At 41.6% G+C, this 25,070-nt stretch overlaps 1 protein-coding gene across 1 annotated transcript in view; it reads right to left on the bottom strand.

The window, feature by feature from the left end:
• baiap2l1b (BAR/IMD domain containing adaptor protein 2 like 1b) overlaps positions 1 to 25,070 on the bottom strand; it is an 82,646-nt gene that overhangs the window by 27,317 nt on the left and 30,259 nt on the right. The window contains exons 4-10 of the mRNA XM_060901737.1: positions 15,571 to 15,632; positions 12,438 to 12,509; positions 12,049 to 12,183; positions 5,031 to 5,183; positions 4,121 to 4,276; positions 3,243 to 3,351; positions 2,823 to 3,036 (exon numbers count right to left, since the gene is read on the bottom strand). Coding sequence (XP_060757720.1) covers positions 2,823 to 3,036; positions 3,243 to 3,351; positions 4,121 to 4,276; positions 5,031 to 5,183; positions 12,049 to 12,183; positions 12,438 to 12,509; positions 15,571 to 15,632 — 901 coding nt within the window. The remainder of the gene's footprint in view (positions 1 to 2,822; positions 3,037 to 3,242; positions 3,352 to 4,120; positions 4,277 to 5,030; positions 5,184 to 12,048; positions 12,184 to 12,437; positions 12,510 to 15,570; positions 15,633 to 25,070) is intronic.

The following is a 25,070-nucleotide window of genomic DNA, read 5'->3' as shown; positions in this document are numbered from 1 at the left end:
ACAGCCCCAACCCTACGGGTAACGAAACTACCTCAGCGCTTTGTCCAAATTTCAACCCAACTCGCAACCTGCAAACGCGAGAAGATGTAAGAGGTCACTTCCTGGGTTTACCGGTCTTTTATGCCGGGGTCACGGGGTGACGTCACCCAGGTCACACGTGACTTTGTTGTTACTATTACTCGACCTGCACGTTCGTGTGATGGATATCCATGTGCTGAAAGCACCGCCTCTGGCGGTCAGTAGAAACGAAATAGAACTAGACCCAACCGCCTAGCGGCCAAAAATATTTTTTGCCTAGCGAATGGGTCTAGCCTCGCACCATATAAACAAAAACACCCCGGGCATCAAATCGTGCCCGCCAATCACAATGCAAGGTTTTTGTTTGGATTCTTTGGGCGGGCTTTTGCAGGAGTGACGACAAAGCTGCGCGACGCTGGATAAAGCACAGGAGGAAAGATGGCTTCGGGCTAGTGAACAGCGCGCGTTTGACTCTGCTTTGGAATCAGTTTTAGAAGAATTAGACTTGGAGTTTTCGTTGAAACATGAGCAGGAAGAGGCTCTCCGCTCATTCCTTTTCAAGAAGGACGTTTTCGCTGTTTTGCTGACCGGCTATGGCAAAAGTCTGATCTACCAGCTGGCTCCGCTCGTAGCCAAAAGGATGGGGCTAGTTTGTGCAGTACGAAGAATTAATAAACAGCTTTGAAACATTACTTTTTGATTGTTTCTTATTTTCCCGTTATTTTAAATTTAAGGGAAATTATTTCACCAAACACCACTAAATAACAACTCTCAAAAACAGTTTAAGCAAAACCTTGAAAAACACTTGGAAAAAAATGTGTATGTGGTACAGACTCCAAACTTGTGGTCATTATCTCCAAACTTCTTAATATCTAGAACCTGTTTATTAATTAATACGCATTTTGAAAATTTATTTAATTTCAAGGCCTCCCCCACTGCTTTCTGTCGCTCTGACTACGTCACAGTCACTGTTGCGCTGATTGGTCAGAGCGTTGGCCTATACGCACAGAGACAGTTTGAAAGACAGCGGTTTGTTCCTCCTATCCGCTTCGGAAATGTCTACGGATCGAGGCCAGACTAAATATTCACATTTAGTCTGGCTTGCCAGGCTACGGTTTCTTTATACTCAAAGCGGAAATCATTTTGTCAGACGTTGTGGATCAAGTTTTTATTTATCGAATTTGCAAGAAATAAAATCCAGTGAACGTGGATAGAATAAAACAGTTATTCCACTCACTCAATCTCATCATACATGGCTTATAGCCAACCCAGCGTTATGCAACTTGTCGGTTATCAGCTCATGTACGACTCGATTTCGTGGAATAACTTAAATATTTGGTTGTGTATTCCTTTCTTACAATAAGCATCCAATGACATCACCAAACTATTGCAGTCTTCTTTTGTTATGGTTTCTCAGGCTTGTACTACAGTTTCTTTCAGTTTTTTTTTTTTTTTTGGGGGGGGGGGGGGGGGTTTCCTCTCCCTTCAGTCTCCTCTTCAGGAGGTGAAATGCATGCTTAATTGTGTTAAGGTCAAGAATGACTTGTCCAGTCTGAAACCTTCCACTTTTTCCTCTGATGAAGTCCTTTGCTGCGTTGGCCGTAGCTTTTAGGTCATTAACTTGCTGCATGATAAAGTTCCTCCCAATTAGACTGGATACATTTCTCCAAATTGGCAGACAATGTTTCTGTAGACTTCTGAATTCATTCTGCTGATATCATCATGAGTTACATCAATAAAGCTTAGTGAGCCTGATCCAGTAGCAGCTATGTGGGCCCAAGCCATGACACTAGCTCTATCGTGTTTGACCAATTGAGCTCACATGTTTTGGCTCATGAGCAGATCCTTTCTTTCTCCATACTCTGGCCTTTCCATCACTTTGATAGAGGTTAATCTTGGTTCCAGAACATTTGTTCATCTCCATATTTCTTTGCAAATTCCCTTCTGACTCATACTGCTGATCAGTGGTTTGCATCTTATGGTACGGCCTCTATATTTCTGTTCTTTTTCAATCGGTGGATTGTGATACTGTCATCCCTGCCCTGTGGAGGTTGTTGGCAATGTCCATGACTGATTTTGGGTTTTTTTCTTCACAGCTCTCAAAATGTTTCTGCCATCAACTGCTGCTGACCTACCTGTTCGATGGACCCCCAATTCCCTACTGCAACCCTCTACAAGGATCATTTCATCCTCATGGGCTTTATTCAGCATGTCCTTTCCTTGGCATTAACATGCACTTTTTCCAAATTCTACAAGGTGTCCCTCAGTGGTGTAAGCATGGTGATCACCTCTGAGCACTTTTAAAGTCCTAAGGGGAGTCCTGTTCCTCATGACATTGTTAATATACTTTATCCAAGTGTTAAAGACAGCCTTGGCATCCAAGAGTGGCTACATGCATAACTTTAGTTATATAAACCTTGGAGAGTAGCCAGTTTTCCCTTGTAATTTGGGACCTGTGTCACCTTGACAAGCACGTTCTAGGGAATGATTGCTGCTGCATCACGGCAGTATTTATTATAATGTGTCACGAATCGCTGTAATTTTGTTACACACAGCCCTTGGTGGTTATCAGGGGTTCATACAGCCAGAATTACATAACGTGCCTCGTATTAAATGCACCACTTGGACCATATGAAAAAAATGTGTTACAATAAAGCTATTCAATTTATTTTCCTTATATTAGTTTATTTTATATATTTCCTAATTCATAAATCATCGATAATTCTGACTTTATAACTTTATACAAAATGCAAACAAACAATACCAAATGTAGTTCAACAAAGTGAATTCGTATGGTGCCTTACTGTTTGGTCTTCTCCAATTCTCCATAAAGCCAGCCGTCTCTCTCATCAGGAATGAGCAGGATGATGAAGTCACCCTCATCAAAGCTCAGTAGGGTGGCGTTATTGTCAGATTTGTGGGGGAAGATAGTCCTGACGCGTGGCCTCCGGGTCATATGGTTCAGCCCTGTAGCCATCGAAATAGACCTGACCATTTGACTCCCATCATTACCATTATCTGCCAATTAAGAGGGGACATGAAATACTGTGATGATCCTGATCCATCTGGCATGAAGTGTTTTTACCAATTTTATGTAACATGAAACTGTAAAGCTGGAGGTAGTTACAGACTTATAATTCAAGAGTTAGAGCTCTTAAATTACATCCAGGTGTTTGCATATAGAATAAAATCGGTGAAGTATGATTTGTTAGACTGCACCTTACCGGTCACGTTCTCTTGCTTTGGTGTGTCTTGGTTGAACATGGTCACCAGTGGACTCGTTTGAGCCTTTAGTGGGGGTGCAGGAGGCGGAATCATTGCATCAGAGTTGTTCTGTGAAATGATAAAGGTGTTATTCAGAAGCATGATTAAAACTTGAATGAACAAGAAAGGAATGAATGCTGTGGCATCGACACGTATTACAATACCTTCATCCAATATTCATATTCCCTGTTCACATTCTGTGAATTATCCTGATGGTATGACATGGGTCTAACCTTGGGAAATACATACACTACCGTTCAAAAGTTTGGGGTCACTTTGAAATGTCCTTATTTTTGAAAGAAAAGCACTGTTCTTTTCAATGAAGATCACTTTAAACTAATCAGAAATGCACTCTATACATTGCTAATGTGGTAAATGACTATTCTAGCTGCAAATGTCTGGTTTTTGGTGCAATATCTCCATAGGTGTATAGAGGCCCATTTCCAGCAACTATCACTCCAGTGTTCTAGTGGTACAATGTGTTTGCTCATTGCCTCAGAAGGCTAATGGATGATTAGAAAACCCTTGTACAATCATGTTAGCACAGCTGAAAACAGTTTAGCTCTTTAGAGAAGCTATAAAACTGACCTTCCTTTGAGCAGATTGAGTTTCTGGAGCATCACGTTTGTGGGGTCGATTAAATGCTCAAAATGGCCAGAAAATGTCTTGACTATATTTTCTATGCATTTTACAACTTATGGTGGTAAATAAAAGTGTGACTTTTCATGGAAAACACAAAATTGTCTGGGTGACCCCAAACTTTTGAACGGTAGTGTAGATTAAAATAAAATCTCTTTTGTACGTGTCATTTTTTGTTTTCAGACTGTGAAGCACCTACCCTGCTGTGACGCGTTACAGCTGGAGAGGCCTGAGGGGTTACGGACACTGGGGTGCGCAGGCCTTCTATCAGTGACATCACACTATTTGGAACGTTGGTAAGATCAGTACATTTGTCTTGCCAGTTAGGTATCTGGTCTGTTAGTATATCCTTTGCCTTTAAAGTGAGAACACAGTATACCAGTTAATTAAAAACTACCGACAACATATTAAATGAAAGATTCAGGGGTAATAATTCTCTCATATCTTCAATAACAAACCACTTCTCTCATGAAAAACGCAATCTGGAATCGACTGTCTTCTGAATGTAATATACGGTACACAGTACAGTCTTCCAACCCTGGGTCTGGAGTACCCCCTGTCCTGTATGCTTTAGTGTCTTCCCTGCTCTAACACACCCACTTCAACTAAGGAAGGGCTGCTAATCAGCTGATTAGTTGAACCGGGTGGATTCAGAGAAGGGAAAAAAAAACACTAAAATGTGCAAGATGGAGCATCCCAGGACCATGGGTGGGAATCTGTGGTGCATAGCACATGAGGAAACTAACAGTGAAAAAAAAACTAAATGATAGTATTCAAATCATTTGCCTTTCACCATGATCCTCTCAGCTACAAAAATTCATTTTAAATATCTGATATAATTTATTTTGCTTTCTTTTATTCTGGAGACTGAAAATATCATGGCAAGACTTCTTGCCTTATGTTACATGATTGTCTTGTTGAAGGATACATCAATATTTCTTTTTTTTTTTTGTAAATCTGGAAATCGTCTTTGTAGACTAACATTTTACTTTGTCATTCCAAAAATATACAGGATGTAAACTGAAAAACTACCTCTAGATACAGCTTTACAAAATAAAGATCGACTTGATCCAATAGAAACAAGATGTTAAATGCTTAGTATAATTAACCTTTTCATGAAAAGCTGATAACTGGTAGGAGAAAGTACAATGTTTGTCCACCAGGAAACAGAACCTCCTCTTCTCCTCAAGCAAAGCTTCCTTACAACCATCTGCAATAAACTTCTGCATGTCCATCTGGCGGTGCGTGAGGGTCTCCAAACACTGTTGAGGAAAAAGATAATGCTTATCGGCTGTCTCACAAGCCAAGTGTGCTTTTTTGGCTTTCACTGAAAACAAGCCATTGTGAACAAAAAAAATGGGAAGGAAAAAAAAATGGCCCACATGAGGCCTATTCATTGTCACCCACAAAGAGACCAATAGCATCATCTCTACTTCTAGCCTTTTTAATGGAAAAGAATACTGAATTTTAAGTCGCTGTTATCTTAAGTCAGGAAAGGTGGCAGTGGAACGAGACAAGGATGGGGGACAGACTGGAGGTTTTTATTTTGTCCAGAGTGCAGTTCCACTTTCAAAAAGATTTATTAATAAAGGGGACTGATAAGATTCATTAACATCCAGGGCTAAGAGGCTGTAGAACAGTTTATATACATCATTGTAAGACAAGTGTTTGGACAAACAGAAGAGCATAAATACTGTATACTGCTAAAATTTCCACAAGTTTAATGATGACACATGGTTATGGGTGCTCAATCAAAAGCATCTTATGAACGTGTGTTCTTCACACAGACCTACCCTGATTTATAAAACGCAGAGAATGACGGGGAGTGTACATATCGCTGACTAACCGACTACAGTCAACACTGCTATCTTGGCAAATAATACGAGGATTATTCGTCATGGTAAAATTACATACAGCCATTCCCCACCACTCCCCAGTATTAACGTTTTAATGAGTCAAGCTTTCTCTTCCTTCTCTTTCCCTCGGTCTCATTTTCTCCTGCCCAACTTGTAGACTGATGAGGCATCATCATGCAATATGACTCAACTATATTTCAAGTCTCCACAAGACATGTGAAGTAGTTTCCAGTCTTGGGTAAAAATCCCTCTGACGCATAACAGATCACCACAAGACAAAGGCTGGTTGTGCTATTCAAAAGGTTCCTGTTTATAGCTAGTTAAAATACAAACCACAAACCCATCATCACAGGCTATGCATTCGACATGTTCAGTGTTCGCTCTTATCAAAATATATGCGTTCTCTAAAAAGGCACTTCATTATATTGTTTTTGAGGCTCAGGTAGTATACATAAATGTCTTCAAAAAACCAAAACAAAACCAATTAGATTCAGTGGCACAGGAAGGACCTGGGCGATGGTCAGCGGTCCCACTGCTTCCCTTTTTTATATATACGGTACACACACACACACGTGTGCGTGCTTCCTTTAAATGGCAGAACATCCAGCAAGCTATATCTCATCCCTGTGCAAACACAACAATGCCAAACAAACAGTGTATTTCACGGGGTGCCTGAGCATGTGATCACATATGCACATAATCATACACACCCACACCATCAATGACAGAACAGCTAGGTCTGTGCTAATATCTACTCTGTATTCTCCTAAACATCACAGTAAGAGCCATGCAATTTCCACACCAGCCTGTTCTGCTGTTCTTTATTGGGGGGGGGATTTGTAGTGCCTGCTCTCTCGGAGAGCTCGGCGTATCTCTGATGGGGACATGAGAGACACAGCCTGCTTATATAAAGGACAGGTGGGAAAGTCTTACACAAAGAGCTTCACGTTTATCACCAGAGACCCTCTGTGATACTGAAAAATGTTGAAGCCTGTTGCTATGGACACGTAAATTTCACCTGGGAAGAGAATCAGCAGTAACATCAGACACAGTGAGAGAGAGAGACACACACACACAATTCTAGATTAAGTGATTCTTTTTTCATTTTCCTAAACTAAACTGCATGTTGTAGATCTATCTATATGGATGGATGGATGGATGGATGGATGGATGAGAAAGAAAAAGCGCTGATGTTCCAAATCACCATCTTTGCATGTTACTGTACAAATTAATTCAACATGAACTTATTTTGGAAATTAATAAATGAAGAATTTCTTCATTTTTCATACAAATTCTCTGATCTCATGGAAAAATGCATGATAATCTGACCTTGAAAAATAAAACCTCCCCAAACACCAAGCATTAAAAATTGCACTCACTGGCCACTTTATTAGGTTCACCTGTTCAACTGCTCGTTAACGCAAATATCTAATCAACCAATCACATGGCAATAACTCAATGTATTTAGGCATGTACAACCCCGATTCCAAAAAAGTTGGGACAAAGTACAAATTGTAAATAAAAACAGAATGCAATGATGTGGAAGTTTCAAAATTCCATATTTTATTCAGAATAGAACATAGATGACATATCAAATGTTTAAACTGAGAAAATGTATCATTTAAAGAGAAAAATTAGGTGATTTTAAATTTCATGACAACACCACATCTCAAAAAAGTTGGGACAAGGCCATGTTTACCACTGTGAGACATCCCCTTTTCTCTTTACAACAGTCTGTAAACGTCTGGGGACTGAGGAGACAAGTTGCTCAAGTTTAGGGATAGGAATGTTAACCCATTCTTGTCTAATGTAGGATTCTAGTTGCTCAACTGTCTTAGGTCTTTTTTGTTGTATCTTCCGTTTTATGATGCGCCAAATGTTTTCTATGGGTGAAAGATCTGGACTCCAGGCTGGCCAGTTCAGTACCCGGACCCTTCTTCTACGCAGCCATGATGCTGTAATTGATGCAGTATGTGGTTTGGCATTGTCATGCTGGAAAATGCAAGGTCTTCCCTGAAAGAGACGTCGTCTGGATGGGAGCATATGTTGCTCTAGAACCTGGATATACCTTTCAGCATTGATGGTGTCTTTCCAGATGTGTAAGCTGCCCATGCCACACGCACTAATGCAACCCCATACCATCAGAGATGCAGGCTTCTAAACTGAGTGCTGATAACAACTTGGGTCGTCCTTCTCCTCTTTAGTCCGAATGACACGGCATCCCTGATTTCTATAAAGAACTTCAAATTTTGATTCGTCTGACCACAGAACAGTTTTCCACTTTGCCACAGTCCATTTTAAATGAGCCTTGGCCCAGAGAAGACGTCTGCGCTTCTGGATCATGTTTAGATACGGCTTCTTCTTTGAACTATAGAGTTTTAGCTGCCAACGGCAGATGGCACGGTGAATTGTGTTCACAGATAATGTTCTCTGGAAATATTCCTGAGCCCATTTTGTAATTTCCAATACAGAAGCATGCCTGTATGTGATGCAGTGCCGTCTAAGGGCCCGAAGATCACGGGCACCCAGTATGGTTTTCCGGCCTTTACTCTTATGCACAGAGATTCTTCCAGATTCTCTGAATCTTTTGATGATATTATGCACTGTAGATGATGATATGTTCAAACTCTGCAATTTTACACTGTCGAACTCCTTTCTGATATTGCTCCACTATTTGTCGGCGCAGAATTAGGGGGGTTGGTGATCCTCTTCCCATCTTTACTTCTGAGAGCCGCTGCCACTCCAAGATGCTCTTTTTATACCCAGTCATGTTAATGACCTATTGCCAATTCACCTAATGAGTTGCAATTTGGTCCTCCAGCTGTTCCTTTTTTGTACCTTTAACTTTTCCAGCCTCTTATTGCCCCTGTCCCAACTTTGAGATGTGTTGCTGTCATGAAATTTCAAAATGAACCAATATTTGGCATGAAATTTCAAAATGTCTCACTTTTGACATTTGATATGTTGTCTATGTTCTACTGTGAATACAATATCAGCTTTTGAGATTTGTAAATTATTGCATTCCGTTTTTATTTACAATTTGTACTTTGTCCCAACTTTTTTGGAATCGGGGTTGTAGACATGGTCACGACGACCCGCTGAAGTTCAAACCGAGCATCAGAATGGGGAAGAAAGGTGATTTAAGTGACTTTGAACATGGCATGGTCGTTGGTGTCAGACGGGCTGGTCGGAGTATTTCATAAACTGCTGATCTACTGGGATTTTCATACACAACCATCTCTAGGGTTTATACAGAATGGTCCGAAAAAGAGAAAATATCCAGTGAGTGGCAGTTCTCTGGGCAAAAATGATGTTAAAAGGTCAGAGGAGAATGATCAAATAGGTTTGAGATGATAGAAAGGCAACAGTCACTCAAATAACCACTCATTACAACCAAGGTATGAAGACCATTTCTGAACACACAACATGTCAAATCTTGGAGCAGATGGGCTACAGCAGCAGAAGACCATACCGGGTGCCACTCCAGTCAGCTAAGAACAGGAAACTGAGGCTACTATTCGCACAGGCTCACCAAAACTGCACAGTAGAAGATTAGAGAAACATTGCCTGGTCTGAAGGGTCTGATGAGTCTCCATTTCTGCTGTGACATTCAGATGGTAGGGTCAGAATATGGTGTAAACAACATGAAAGCAGGGCGGCATGGTGGTGTAGTGGTTAGCGCTGTCGCCTCACAGCAAGAAGGTCCTGGGTTCGAGCCCCGGGGCCGGCGAGGGCCTTTCTGTGTGGAGTTTGCATGTTCTCCCCGTGTCCGCGTGGGTTTCCTCCGGGTGCTCCGGTTTCCCCCACAGTCCAAAGACATGCAGGTTAGGTTAACTGGTGACTCTAAATTGACCGTAGGCGTGAATGTGAATGGTTGTCTGTGTCTATGTGTCAGCCCTGTGATGACCTGGCGACTTGTCCAGGGTGTACCCCGCCTTTCGCCCATAGTCAGCTGGGATAGGCTCCAGCTTGCCTGCGACCCTGTAGAACAGGATAAAGCGGCTAGAGATAATGAGATGAGATGAGAACATGAAAGCATAGATCCATCCTGCCTTGTTTAAATGATGCAGGCTGGTGGTGGTGTAATGGTGTGGGAGATATTTTCTTGGCACACTTTGGGCCCTTTAAGTACCAGTTTAGCATCATTTAATGCCACAGCCTACCTGAGTACTATTATTGAACACTCAAGGATCAACCATAAAACAACTGCATGTCAAAAACATTGTGCTTTATTCACATTACAAGCTTCTTTGCACAATTCTGATTTTTGCTCAGACTGGATCTATTCATTTCAAATGCTTCATCTTTGTAACTGCAAGTGATCCATAATCTGTCTTTAACGTGAACACGCATCCCCTAAAATGCCTCACATGCTTGCACAGATTTCTTGGGCAATTGCTTCAAACACGACTCAGTTTCAGTAGGTTCCTTCCTGTTTTGCTTGATTCCCCAGATTTGAAATAAAATCTCCAATTACCCCATCCTTCCACTGAATATTGAGGTATTTCACCTGACGTCACAGGGTCACGTGACGCCCCGGTGTCCGCCATTTTGGACGGCAAGCTAGCTAATGTCAACAACAGTAGCTAGTATGTTACTGTAGCAATGTTTACGTTCAGTCATTTGGATGACTGTTAAAACCTTTCAGTCTCAAGTTTTTCCTTTACTGGATTTACTAGTTTACTGAGCCAGCCAGCCCCGGAGCGCTAGCTAGCTAGCGCCAGCCAGCCCCGGAGCGCTAGCTAGCTAGCGCCAGCCAGCCCCGGAGCGCTAGCTAGCTAGCGCCAGCCAGCCCCGGAGCGCTAGCTAGCTAGCGCCAGCCAGCCCCGGAGCGCTAGCTAGCTAGCGCCAGCCAGCCCCGGAGCGCTAGCTAGCTAGCGCCAGCCAGCCCCGGAGCGCTAGCTAGCTAGCGCCAGCCAGCCCCGGAGCGCTAGCTAGCTAGCGCCAGCCAGCCCCGGAGCGCTAGCTAGCTAGCGCCAGCCAGCCCCGGAGCGCTAGCTAGCTAGCGCCAGCCAGCCCCGGAGCGCGCTCAGTAAACTAGTAAATACAGTAAAGGAAAAACTTATAACGGGCCATGTCTCAACAGACTAAGAAGTTATTTCAATGACATTTAATAACATTTTGTTTATCCTGAGGACCGAAAGTAAATGAAAATGTGAACAAATCTTAGCTGTCAGTGAACAATCCTGGTGGAAGTAGGTAAATGTCATTCTCTAAGCCTGCCAACCTCAATTTTTGCAAATGCCTCTCCCTCTGCTCGCCCTGTAAATGCCCTACGTCGCTGGATAGTGAAGGTGTTTTCTGCATCTCGCTCCTTTTTCTTTTATGTTTTTCGTTTGTCGCCTTCCTCGCATTCAAACTGATTCGAGCCGTGCCGTCCAAAATGGCAGCATCACATGACTTGGTCACGTGAGTGAAATACCTCAATAGACACCAGTGTTGCTGTGCTCCCTGGTTGTTTTGTCATGCTACCAACACCAGGTGATGACAGCAAAAGTCATGGGTAATTTGCATGTTGGGGGGGTGGAAGTGACACGAATTTCAATCTGACGCTCTCATTCATGTCACGAGGCACCATACTGGACATGTATCTAATCTAGGACTGTACATGAAAGCCCTTCCAGGTCTGATTTGAAAAGGTCAGATTTTTATGTTCACACCACTCCTGCAAAAAAAGCTGATCCTTTGTCACATTAAGGCAGGAAATTGGATGCGTGTTACTTCATTGTAGTAGTGCGAATTTAGCCTTAGAGAGGACTCAGCCAGTGCTTCATGTCTGGGCTGGAAAGGAGAATGTCTTATTATAACCTTTGCAGGGCAGACCGAGGTGTTCTTTATCAGAGAGGGTCAAAATACAGTGCACAGAATGTATAGAATGTAGAAAAATTCACTGGAGTTGCATAGTTATGTGGAGACAGATACAGAGAAGCACTTGCTCTTTGTAGATGACCCTCTTCGTTTGCTGATAGCTGATGATTTCCAGTTAGCGTGACATTTTGTTGACTTTAAAAAGAACAGTTGGAACCATTTTGCATTTGAACTACGTTGGTAATTGAATTCATTGTTAACTGCTGCACTGTCTGAGACATTTACGAGCCAAATAAGTGTGCGCGCGCGCACATGCACAAGCATCTGCAGGTATGGTTGTGCTCTAGGGTGTATCCGTGGATTTCATAAACAAAGTCTAATCACTGTTCTTCCTTCATAAACACAAACAGTTGCCTCTATTTGAGAGACTTGAAATATGGCATGACTTTTTGAACTTGCTCACCTCATTCTCTTTGCTCTCATACTTCAGTGCGTTCTTTCCTTGACTCTTCCTTCTCAGCTTTTTCAGGTCAGCCTGAGACCTCTCCAGAGAATCCTGCTTCATCTTGTGCTCCGTCTGATACTTCTTAAATGTGGCCTAAGGATGGACAGAAGACTCGATCACTGCCTCCACTCAGAGTGTGAAGTGCTTGGCAGGTAGAGACTTGTACTACAGAGATTGTTCTTGTGGCTCGACTTAAGAGTCACCACCAGCAGTGTGTGTCGTGTACAAAGATGAATTATGATTCAGAGACAAGGTCTCTGGGGTGCAGGACTTGTATGATCGTCATTGTCTATTGCTGGCAGAAAACTCAATTTCTAGGTTCCCTGTAGAGTTAACATCATACTCACCGTCATGTATTTCACATCCATATCTGTCTTCCTGTCCAGTTCAGAAATGATCTCTCGATGGAAGCGTCTGAACTGTGGAGAGAAGCATGGATGGATCAAAAGGAGGAAGACAGTATAAGGAACACTACCAGTCAAAAGTTTGGACACACCTTCTAATTCAATGCACTTTATTTTTATTAATTAAAAGACTTGACATAATATGGATTACTACAGTTGTCGAACAGGGCTATTTACCGCATTTTTTATTATTATTATTATTATTATTATTATTATTATTATTATTTTACTACTTACTCTTTGATGGTCTCAAAATTAAGGCGGCAAGAAATTGCACTAACTAACTTTTGACGAGGCACACCTCTTAACTGAAAAGCATTCCAGGTGACTCCCTCATGAAGCTGGTTAAGATAATGCCAATAGCGTGGTTTCTTTGAAGAACCTAAAATACGAACCTTTTTTTTTTTTTAAAGTAACACTTTTTGTTTACCACATATGTTCCATGTGTTATTTCATTAATTTGATGATGTCTTCAGTATTGTTTGACAGTGTAGAAAATAGTCAAAATACAGAAAACCCTATAAGTACGTCCAAACTTCTGACATGTACTATATTTCATAAAGAACTGCATTAGTGGTGGGACTGTGTTAGAGAAATACAAAGCAGATGCACCTCATAAAAGTATAATGAGGTAATTAAGTAAAGCATTATAAGCTGCGGTTATGTCAGCTAAAGTGTTCAGTGATAAGAGCCTGAATTAAAAAAAAAAAAAAAGACAGACAGAGACCAGGGAAAATTCCATTACCATCCAAACAACCTATACACCCCCCCCCCCCCAAAAAAAAAAAAAAAAAAAAACACAACCCTGCCCTCAGTGAATGAGACTGTGAATGAGCTCCCCCCCCCGTGAAAATCGGCAGGTTCCACTATCCTATTCCTCAGTCAACTCTTCAAACTCCTCCACACCAAGCCATTCAGCTAGGATTCGTTTTCTCACTACATTTATTTATGCACATGTCCATTCATAAAAGATAGTTTATTTAAAAAAAATTGATTTACACTGTTATTCACGTGTGTTTTGTTCAACCCCAGATTATATTCTATTCTTTCCAGTTTCATTAGATTTTCAATTGCTTATTTTTAGCCTCTGGTTACTATGTGGAGGAAGGAAGGAGGAAAAAAACCCCAAAAAAAACACCAAACAGAAACCTGGAGGCAGAGAAGCATTTGATAACACCTGACCTTATCTCAGTCAAGCCTTGATATCACATTATAAAAACAGTATAATTATATTGCACTATTAAAGACTGGGGATGATGAGCTTGTGTGTTTCTATGATCTAATATTAGTGTAATTCGTGTAATATCAGATCCATATTTCATTTGCTGGGAATCAGATGTTATGAAAGATAAAATTCTTTACAGTGCTGGTCATAAACCCCGGTCCATGCCACGTGTCCAAGTTAACCTGATCATGAAGCTTTTCAAATCTGTTCTTGAAAGAATCAAAACGGTTCAGTGTACTGTGGCGCGTAGGGTTAGTACCACTATACGGCATCTATGAATGTCACTGTACACTTTATTAGGAACACCTGCTCATTCATATAATTAACCAAATGCAGCAGCTTCATGAAGATACAGGTCAGGACCTTCAGTTAACATTTACATCCTACAGAATGTGGAAAAGGGGCGGCACGGTGGTGTAGTGGTTAGCGCTGTCGCCTCACAGCAAGAAGGTCCAGGTTCGAGCCCCGTGGCCGGCGAGGGCCTTTCTGTGCGGAGTTTGCATGTTCTCCCCGTGTCCGCGTGGGTTTCCTCCGGGTGCTCCGGTTTCCCCCACAGTCCAAAGACATGCAGGTTAGGTTAACTGGTGACTCTAAATTGACTGTAGGTGTGAATGTGAGTGTGAATGGTTGTCTGTGTCTATGTGTCAGCCCTGTGATGACCTGGCGACTTGTCCAGGGTGTACCCTGCCTTTCGTCCGTAGTCAGCTGGGATAGGCTCCAGCTTGCCTGCAACCGTGTAGAACAGGATAAAGCGGCTAGAGTTAATGAGATGAGAATGTGGAAAAGGTCATCAGTGGCATTAACCATGTCGCAGGTGATGGTATCAGAAGGGCTAGTTTGTACATTTCAGAAACTGTGGTTTTTCACACAAAAAAGTCTTGAGAGTTTACACAGAACAGTGTGCACAAGTGGCGAGTGGTTCTGTGAATGGAAATGCCTTATTGATGACAAAATAGTTAAAAAAATGTAAACAGAGGTGCAAAGCTTGGTAATAAAGTCTGGCAGAGCCAACTGATGAGTCAGTTGAAACTGGTTTGCTATATGGAACACCACAAATGTGATTTTTGCTCCGGTTTCTCCCACAGTCCAAAGACATGCAGGTTAGGTTAACTGGTGACTCTAAATTGACTGTAGGTGTGAATGTGAGTGTGAATGGTTGTCTGTGTCTATGTGTCAGCCCTGTGATGACCTGGCGACTTGTCCAGGGTGTACCCCGCCTTTCGCCCGTAGTCAGCTGGGATAGGCTCCAGCTTGCCTGCGACCCTGTAGAACAGGATAAAGCGGCTAGAGATAATGAGATGAGATGAGACAAACCACTGGAGCTTAAACACCAAGTCTTTTGTTTGCATGTTTGTGGGAATATCAATTAACATGCCACACTGGGGACAGATGAGGCAGCAGGAAAACATGTGTGTTGCTTTAACATGGTGTGTCGTTCCTTCGTCAAAGCTGGCCACAGGTGCAGCGCAAGGCATGCTCAAACCTGTTTGCAAAATGTTACTATCCAAGCAGGAACACTTATTCCCCAATCCGTTTTTGTTTAGAGCTCCTTATGTGTTTATCTCAACTTGAATCTGAATGTTGAGTCGATAGAAACCTGAATTGAATAATTGAGGAAAGTCAAGAGACTGACCATGTGTGTTTGAATACTACAAAGAACAAACCCGCAATGATAAGCAAACAAGAGCATTCTGCATCTATAGGGAGGTGTGAAAGGTCTTCATCCTTAATTAAAAAAAAAGTGCATCAACAGAACAGATTCTCTGATGATAAAGTGATGTGACAGGATAAGGAAATGATAACTCCGAGGTTTGGCTCAGAAAACGTCGAAGTTCATTAGAAAAGACTCACATTCTCTTCCAGCTCAAGTAGGACTTTCCTGTGGGCTTCAGCGATCTCGGTCAACACCACTCCTATGGAGATAAATCACATTAATCAGTCTCTCACACACACACGAACCACCTCCAGGTACATGTATCTGCAATATTCAACACAATCAACCACTTAATCAACCGCAACCCTCCCATGACAATGAATCCCAGATGGTCTTATTTTCCAGTACTCTCTCTTAGAGCAGGTTACTATAATTAAAATGGTGCTTAGCCAGCATGGATCCTGGGCTCATATTCGTCCCAGCATGCTCCTTCACACTGCAGTCAAAGAGTGATTAAAATCCAGTCACACAAGCCTGGAGTACAACAAATTATAACACTTTTTTTTTTTTTAAATAGAGAAAAGATCCGCCCACAACACGCTTAGTCAAGAGCATATTTGTGACCTGCCTATCAGCATGCATAACAGACGCATTTGAAGGTTGAGTAGAAATACAAGAGTTTGTCCTGGCACTAACACAAGCCAATCTGCTCAGAACTCTGGTCAGAGGGGAAAAAAAAAAAAACTTGTTTGGTTCCAGGGGCTTGGTGCCCATTCAGAAATGGCTGAGAGGGAGAGGAAAAAAAAAAGTTTTCCATGGAAACAACAGATAAGCTGTCTTTCTCTCTGCCTCATTCTGAGTCACTCTGCACTGCTAGGTTTGTGCTATCAACTGGCCATATGATTTTTCAAGACTCCACGTTTTCATCCATCTTTCTATGGCTACGAAGGAAGAAAAAACAAAAAAACGCGCACAAAAATATGCAAGCATAGGATATTTTCACGTCGTCAATTTATGTCTGGTGGTCTGAGAAAAACACTTTGATCTGATTTTTCTTTATTTTTGCCTGATTTCCAAACCGACATTCACTGGTGTTGCTAGACCACCAAATATTTATAGTTAATTTATGTACAGAACTAGCTGCAAATTAAAAATGTAACGCTCCCTTCAGTGTTCTTTCTACAGCTAAACCCCAACCAAATACCTAGGACTCTAAATTGAGAGATAGAATGATTGGCAGGCAAATAGACACCACTTTGTGACCAGATTTTTTTTTTTCTTCTTCACACTTCAAGCCTTGGACACAATAGAGACACAGGTTATACTGCATTTCCTTATCAGCTTCTAATGTGCGAGTATGACATTAAATATTGCAAATCTCAAAAAAAAAAAAAAAAACAAGGGGGGGGGGGGGGGGAGCTGACACAGTAATGGAAGGCAGTAGTAATATTTCCTAGATTAAATAATATGCCAACAGCTACTTTGTAACCTGCTATACTTTTTACTAAGTGTCTGATATTTAACCCATTACATATATATTATTTACCAGCTGGAGGTCCGTATTGTGAAATATCATGACTGAGGTTTTGAAAATATTGACCAAGGCCTCTGGGCCGAGATCAGTATTTTCAAGGCCGCGGTCACGGTATTTCATGATACGGACCGACCTTAAGCTGGTAAATAAAATATTAATTTTTTTTTCTTTACCAAATTCTAACAGAAAATGAGAGACCCCGAAAGGGAAGCCGTATTTAGAACAAATCTGCTACAAGCTCGTTTTCGGCTTTCTCCTGAAATGTTTTCTTTTATTTCGTCTTCATCGGGGTAGTAAAACTCACTTTCGCTGTGAACACTGTCGTTATCGCTATCCATGCTGTAAAATTAATGCTGTTATACTGAGAAATGCGAAAATAAACACTGACAAAATTGCTACGATATTTGTTGCTGTGGGCGGCACGGTGGTGTAGTGGTTAGTGCTGTCGCCTCACATCAAGAAGGTCCGGGTTCGAGCCCCGTGGCCGGCGAGGGCCTTTCTGTGCGGAGTTTGCATGTTCTCCCCGTGTCCGCGTGGGTTTCCTCCGGGTGCTCCGGTTTCCCCCACAGTCCAAAGACATGCAGGTTAGGTTAACTGGTGACTCTAAATTGACTGTAGGTGTGAATGTGAGTGTGAATGGTTGTCTGTGTCTATGTGTCAGCCCTGTGATGACCTGGCGACTTGTCCAGGGTGTACCCCGCCTTTCGCCCGTAGTCAGCTGGGATAGGCTCCAGCTTGCCTGCGACCCTGTAGAACAGGATAAAGCGGCTAGAGATAATGAGATGAGATTTGTTGCTGTGAACGAGCAAGTCGCCAAAGGTCCGTAACCGGGGTCTGGATCACAGGATTCCGGACCGCTCGCGAGCCGATCAGAGCGCACAATTTGATGGAAACCGGACCACAGAAAAATTATATTATGGAGAAAAGTACACAAAACCCAACTGTACACCAATTTGAAAAACAGAACCTTGATACTTCCCCATGCCTCAAAATGAGTCACGAGACTCCCAAAGTTGGCAAAGAGCAACAGGTGTGTGTTGCGTTTTTCACAGCCTAGCTGATCAAAGTGGTGATATTGGTCCTCCTAACTCCCACACACTTCTGCTGAAAAGCACAGACCTGCACACGTGTGAAATGTCATTGTGTTCTTTTAAGCGGAGTGCTTACTGTGTAATGGATCTCGGTTAAGGTCTCTATTTGGACATTAATATCAATAATGATGGACTGATCAATGGATGATTTTTTTTTCCTTTTCCCCTGCCTTTTCTCACCCTCACTGCAGGACCATGAAGGAGATGTTCATGATTGTTACGTACTTCATGAAATCAGGAAACAACCCCATACAGGGTTGGCTCAGCTGAATTTTAACCTGTGATCTTTGAACTTATGGATCTTTTCTATGCTTAAGAAACAAGTGATCTAGGAATGTCTTGCATTTATAGCCTTTACAGCTCTTCCCTCTCTTTTATAGATTTCTGTTGCTCACATTCAAGTAAAACTGCATCGTTAAACAATGGATTACAAGTTATGCCATACAAAGCTGTAGTATCATATTGATGATTTAAAAAAAAACCTCAAAGGAGTACTGAAATGTCTGTACCAGGGCTTTGAACCAGAATTTTTTTCCTACTGGTTCGTTCCGAACAGAAACGGAATTTTAACGTTTCCGGTTTTGGGTTCCACCATTAAATAGACGTTCCCGAACCAGTTAGAACAAAAAAATTTCGTTCCCGGAACGGTTAATTACGTTCCCTGTCAGCTGTTTAACAAATGGCTATAAAATTGTCTCTGTCTCATCCAGCATAAGCCAAATGTAGGCTAATTCTATTACAACCTTCATTAAATAAGACAAGAAATAATTCACAACAATTATTATTTCAAATGTTGGCGATTTGGATTCTCAGTATGTCTTCCCATCTACACAAACAGAAAAAGTGCCAAAAATGAAAGATAATTCGTTTAGTGTGTTACCAAAGGCTAGTCAGGCCCTATGCATTGATAGGCTAACAGAGGTTAACGTCATTTAATGTTCGCGAGCCTCTCATTAACGTGGACAAATATATTGATATCGTGTTTGAAATTGACGTTTTTGAATAACGACAGACTGCAATATTTACCTCTTATTTAAGATGTGGAGACGTGATAGTAGTCCACCCTCCCGCTCTCTCCATTCAGTCAGCGAACGTCACACAGGAAGTGAACCCCAGCGGGTCATAGAAACTTGCGCAGGAGAAGAATGACTTTTATTTGTAGGCTACGGAAACTTTGAGGAACGAAATAAAAACCGGTATTAACTGGTTACCATTATTTTTTAATAAGCGTTTCTGTTCCGGAACATAAAAAATAATAAAGTTTCTGGTTTCGTTTCTGTTCCATGTGAAATAGAAAAAGTTCCCGGTTTTCGTTTTCATTCCGTGAACCGGTTCAAAGCCCTGGTCTGTACTATCAAGTAAGGGTTCATAAAAATCCTCTAGAACCGCATTACACTGAGATCTGTGTACTTCACTTGGCTCGCTAATTATTTATCAGAACATCTCTGTATTCCACAACATTTCTGTGCTTCTAATCATTAAGCCTGAAGTTTGGACATTGTGTCTGTGTGTGTAGTGGGTGGAGCGTTTACAAGCACACCGTCAAGGCAGCACTGCGAGCTGAAGATTGAAACTTCCGCCACTCAGAACAATGAATCCACCGAGGATGGATTACACAATGGTGAAACGAGCACAGATAGATAAACAAACAATCTTGGTTGTAGACACACTGCAGTTACAATAGATCACAGGTTACCTGGTGCTTCTGTATCATGTCACGAAACAGCTCCAGATCCCAGTACAGAACACTGGTGCATTCCTGGGGATTCACACCCACACGTTTATACTTTCAACTTCAAATCAAGGCTATGAATGATTTAACTATTAACCATGAGTGATCATCTCATGACTAAAAATACAACACACTGATTTTGCTTTGGCTCTTCACATTGTGATGGATTCGCACTCGGGCGATACGACGGTTTTGAACTTGAAGAATATATTTGAAGAGTATAAATAGAATAAACTCATCATTAAGCTTTTAATTGTCTTCTTAAAGAAGCCACGATGGTTCATGTTAAAAAGAGTTCATAAACTATGGTCAATTTTTACAAATATTTTAACATTACACATCGGCAGTTACAAAACTATGGACGATAAAAGCTCTGAGAAACAATATCCAAAATCTTTTATTCAAAATCTCTTAATGGCACATAAAACAAAAAGCTGTGCACTGTGGGTGGTAAAAGAGAGCAACTGGACTTGCTTGAAGATGTTTCACCTCTCATCCGAAAGGTTTCTTTAGTTCTGACTGACTAATAGGGAGTCAGAGTATACGCCCTGTTAGTCAGTCAGAACTGAAGAAGGCTTTCGGATGAGAGGTGAAACGTCTTCAAGAATCTTCAAGCAAGTCCAGTTGCTCTCTTTTACCACCCACAGTTTGCTATGACCTGGATGTCTGAGAATCTTCACAGAAAAGAAAAAAAAAAGCTGTGCATTAAAACGTAACAGAAATTACACATGACTAATTAAACATTAGCTCTCTGGCCAAGCTTTCACTCGTGTAAATCTCAAGGGTCATGTCTGAAGTATGGGGCTACTCATTCTGCTTACGTGCCACGTAGCTCATGCTTTCCAATCCTGTTCACTAGCACAGAGTAGAGGTTGTCTGAATGTAGCACAGAGTTTGCTTTGTATGCACATGTGCATTTTTATATAGTTTTAGAGACTGACACAGAAAGGACATGTATGTGGTATTAACACCGGTATGTTGTCCTTACATTTGTCCGATCTGGCACAGTGCTGCTTTTTTAGACTTGGTATACTGGCTGAAGAAAAAGTGTGCTTGGAGTACCTTCGGATCCTGTCCTGATGTGAGATAAAGAGGAAGTTACTTTTTCAAAAGGAAGGACTGCAGGCTCGATTTAGTATAAATATTTATTACACTTCAAGAAGAGACTGCTATTAAGCTATATAATAAGATAAGAGACAATATGGCATATCTTTACACCCCTAGTAACTGCATATGTTGAGATAAACAAAAAAAATTATCATCACTAGAAGATTAGAGATAGATTTGAATTTAAGTCAAATGGCAAACAAGTTATGAGTCTCAAACTTAAAGGAGATACGCAGAACCTTTATTTTTAAATAAAATTTCTGAGTGGACAGTATCTCCATTCCTGACTCTTGTATGCTGCATAAATGGGAATAAAAAGAATTTAAAAAATACTTTCCTTTTCTTTAATTGTCGGTACTGCGCCCTCTCTCAATACGGGCTTATAGCCAACGCTCAACAGATCAGAGGTCTCGTCCAGGTCTTCAGTAAAATGTGCAGAGCAGAGGAGAGACCACTTCATAGGCGCCCAATGTGCCCATGAACTTCTCGCAAAGCGCGTCCAAATCTTTGCAGTTTGAACATTCTTGGGCCATGAATGCAACGTAAATCCAGCTTCTGTCGTGTTGCTGCACCCGCCAAAAACACATCTACGTGGCATGGCGATAAATTAGCTCAAAATGGAGGATCGGAGTTGCAGTCAGCTCTGTGTTTTAGTATAGCGGAAATGGCAATGAGACTGATAGACCTCCTGCTGTGACGTTACGGACGTCGAGGTCATTCACTCAGACCGCTACCTATATAAATCACTTTAATCGTAAAAATTACTATATTAGATTTATTGTTAACGCTTAAAACTATTCCTGTGCCATTCTTAAGGTCTCAAGGCATTTATAAACGAATGTGAGGCCATGGCTCTGCGTATATGCTTTAAGGTGTTAAAGACAAGTAATTTAGTTTAGTTTAAAAAAAATAAACAGCCATGTAACATGCATGCCTGTGTATTTTCACCATGCCTTCATTCATCCTCAGTAAACTGCTTTATCCTGGTCAGGTTCGTGGTGGATATGAAGCTGATCCTGGGAATACCAGGGAAGATGTGGGAAAACAGCCTGATGCAGCACCATGCACACATACATTCACACTTCGGGCAATTTAGTGCAGCCAATCCACCTACCAGCGTGGTTTTAATAGATTGGACATGGAGAGTGCATGTGAAACTCCATACGGAGACTAACCTGAGCTCAGGATTGAACCAAGGACCCTGGAGCCTCACAAACCAGTCTAAAGCCAATATCTTATTACAAGCTCAATTTAATCACTACTTTTCATTGCTAGATATTCACCTATTTTATTTAAGGATTTGAGAAACCCACATGAACGCCTCGCTGCGTGTCTAACGTCACAGATGTTGCACTTTGGTGTTGTGACTACTATGTTTTGATCACAGTGATCTCACACCCATACCATTATCATTTGCATGTTGCTCAGCCACGAAAGCATGAGCAAGCCTTAAAGAGAACACTGCTTTCCAGGTGCACGCTCAGTAGTTTACCTTAGAAACATACCAGATATGCTTAACTGAAACTGGTTGACCTGTGTACTAGGTTATAGACTAATTTACAGCATTTAGACCAAAGTAGCTGCCTGAAACGCGACCCCGTTGTCATGTTAAGCACAGCTGGTCTATCAGATTGGCTCATCCCTGCTGGGTGCATTTTCACTGCTGTCCAACAGCCTGCTCTGCTTAGTGCTGTTTAAATAACATGACAGACTAAAGGTCACCAGGACAGCCTGGTAAAAGCTTTCATTGTGGCACACGGGAAGAGAGGAGGGCGTGTGTTTTCGTGAGAGTATATATATATGTAGGGATTGTGGTCACCGCGCCTTTCAGTGCTATACAAATGACCCCAGTGGGGTGTGGGCACCAGGATAGGACACAAAGAAAGAAAGTCAACCAGGAGCAAAAACAAAACCTATAATCACGGGACCTTTTTTGTGAGCTAAAAATAAACACATTTATGAGCCTACAAGGTGAGGGTTGATGTGTGCTGACTAAATTTGATTGGGTATCGTTCTCGATAATGGCTCAATTATTGTGAGAGATTAAGACAGTTAAGGAAGTAATAAAAAAACAAACCAAAAACCCCACACTCATAACTTGTTAATATTTTAGCAAGGTTTTCCTCCTCATCTTTTATCACATAAGAAAGCCTAGCAGGAGGAATGTTGGAGGAGTTCTGGGGTTTACTAGAGGACACAACCTAGTCAGAAGCAAGAAATATGAAACCCCAACTTTTTTGAACCAGGAACTTTCTTCTGTTTTCCTTGTTACGCTGATTCTCCACAGCAAACATTACACACCTCAGGGATTGGTCTCAATAACACACTTCAGTCAGCTGGATATTCTTTTTCCATAAAAAACAGTTCCACTTTTAGCAAATATCTGAGTAATAATTGTTATGAAGCAGAATAAACACTCATTCTCTTATTATTGAAAAACAAAACGTCTCCTGGCAACTAGCATAATAATAAAAGTGAGCTTCAGACACCCCATCAAGCCATTATAATTAAACTATTGTATCAAACTATAACACTTGAACAGTGTGTGGCTTTGCTGCATTATTAAACCAAATTTCATTAAGTCACTACTACAACTGTACAGCCCGTTTCTACTCACGAATTAAAATGTAAGCAAAGTTTCATGTCGGAGTGATGTTTTGTCTTCCCCCTGCAATTTGATCACCTGCCAATTCTCACCACACCACTCAGCTCACTCCTATCACAAGGGTGAAGACGAACACATGCAGGTGAAGCCAGCCAACCATATCCTTTCAAACCACTGCAAACAAGCCAGTACAACACCTCAAAGGAAAGTGCCATCTGTCCTCTTCCACATACAGTGCCTTGCAAAAATATTCCTTCCCCTTAGTGTTTGTCCTGTTTTGTCACATTACAAGCTGGAATTAAAATGGATTTTTGGGCAGTTAGCACCATTTGATTTATACAACATGCCCACCACTTTAAAAAGGTGCACATTGTTTGTGTCGCAATACAAAAACAATTAAGATGAAAAAACAAATCTGGAGTGTGCATAGGTATTCATCCCCTTCAAAATCAATACTTTGTAGAGCCACCTTTTGCTACAATTACAGCTGCAAGTCTCTTGGGGTACGTCTCTATTAGCTTAGCACATCTAGCCACTGGGATTTTTGCCCATTCCTCAAGGCAAAACTGCTCCAACTCCTTCAAGTTAGATGGGTTGCTTTAGTGTACAACAATCTTCAAGTTATGCCACAGATTCTCAATTGGACTGAGGTCTGGGCTTTGATTAGGCCATTCCAAGACATTTAAAATGTTTCCCTTTAAACCACTCCAGTGTAGCTTTAGCAGTATGTTCAGGGTCATTGTCCTGCTGGACCGTGAATCTTCGTCCCAGTCTCAAACCTCTGGCTGACTCAAACAGGTTTTCCTCCAGACTTGCCCTGTATTTAGTGCCATCCATCTTTCCTTCAGTCCTGACCAGCTTTCCTGTCCCTACAGATGAAAAACATCCCCACAGCATGATGCTGCCACCACCATGCTTCACTGTAGGAATGGTGTTCTCAGGGTGTTGGCTTTGCACCACACATGGCATTTCCCATGATGGCCAAAAAGTTCAGTTTTAGTCTCATTTAACCAGAGAATCTTATTCCATGTGTTTGGGGAGTCTACCACATGCTGTTGGGCAAACTCCAAACGCGTTTTCTTCAGCAATGGCTTTTTTTCTGGCCACTCGTCCATAAAGCCCCGCTCTGTGGAGTGTACGGCTTAAAGTGATCCTATGGACAGGTACTCCCATCTCCACTGTGGATCTTTGCAGCTCCTTCAGTGTTTTCTTTGGTGTCTTTGTTGCATCTCTGATTAATGCCCTCCTTGCCTGGTCTGTGAGTTTTGGTGAGCAGGTTCTCTGGTCAGGTTTGTAGTGGTGCCATATTCTTTCCATTTTGCTATAATGGATTTAATGGAGCTCTGTGGGATATTCAAAGTTTGGGATTTTTTTTTTGATAACCCAACCCTGATCTATACTTCTCCACGATTTTGTCTCTGACCTGTTTGGAGGCTCCTTGGTTCTCATGTTGCTTGCTTAGTAGTGTAGCAGAGTCAGGGTCCTTCCAGAACAGGTTGATTTATACAGACATCATGTGACACTTGGATTGCACACAGGTGGATCTTAAATCAACTAATTACGTGACTTATGAAGTGAATTGGTTGGACCAGCTCCTATTTAGGGGTTTCATACCTATGCACACTCCA

This window comes from Neoarius graeffei, chromosome 20 (assembly GCF_027579695.1).
Source record: "Neoarius graeffei isolate fNeoGra1 chromosome 20, fNeoGra1.pri, whole genome shotgun sequence".
Classification (NCBI taxonomy): domain Eukaryota; kingdom Metazoa; phylum Chordata; class Actinopteri; order Siluriformes; family Ariidae; genus Neoarius; species Neoarius graeffei.
The sequence above is the reverse complement of the archived record's forward strand: the minus strand, read 5'-3'. Positions and strand labels throughout refer to the sequence as shown.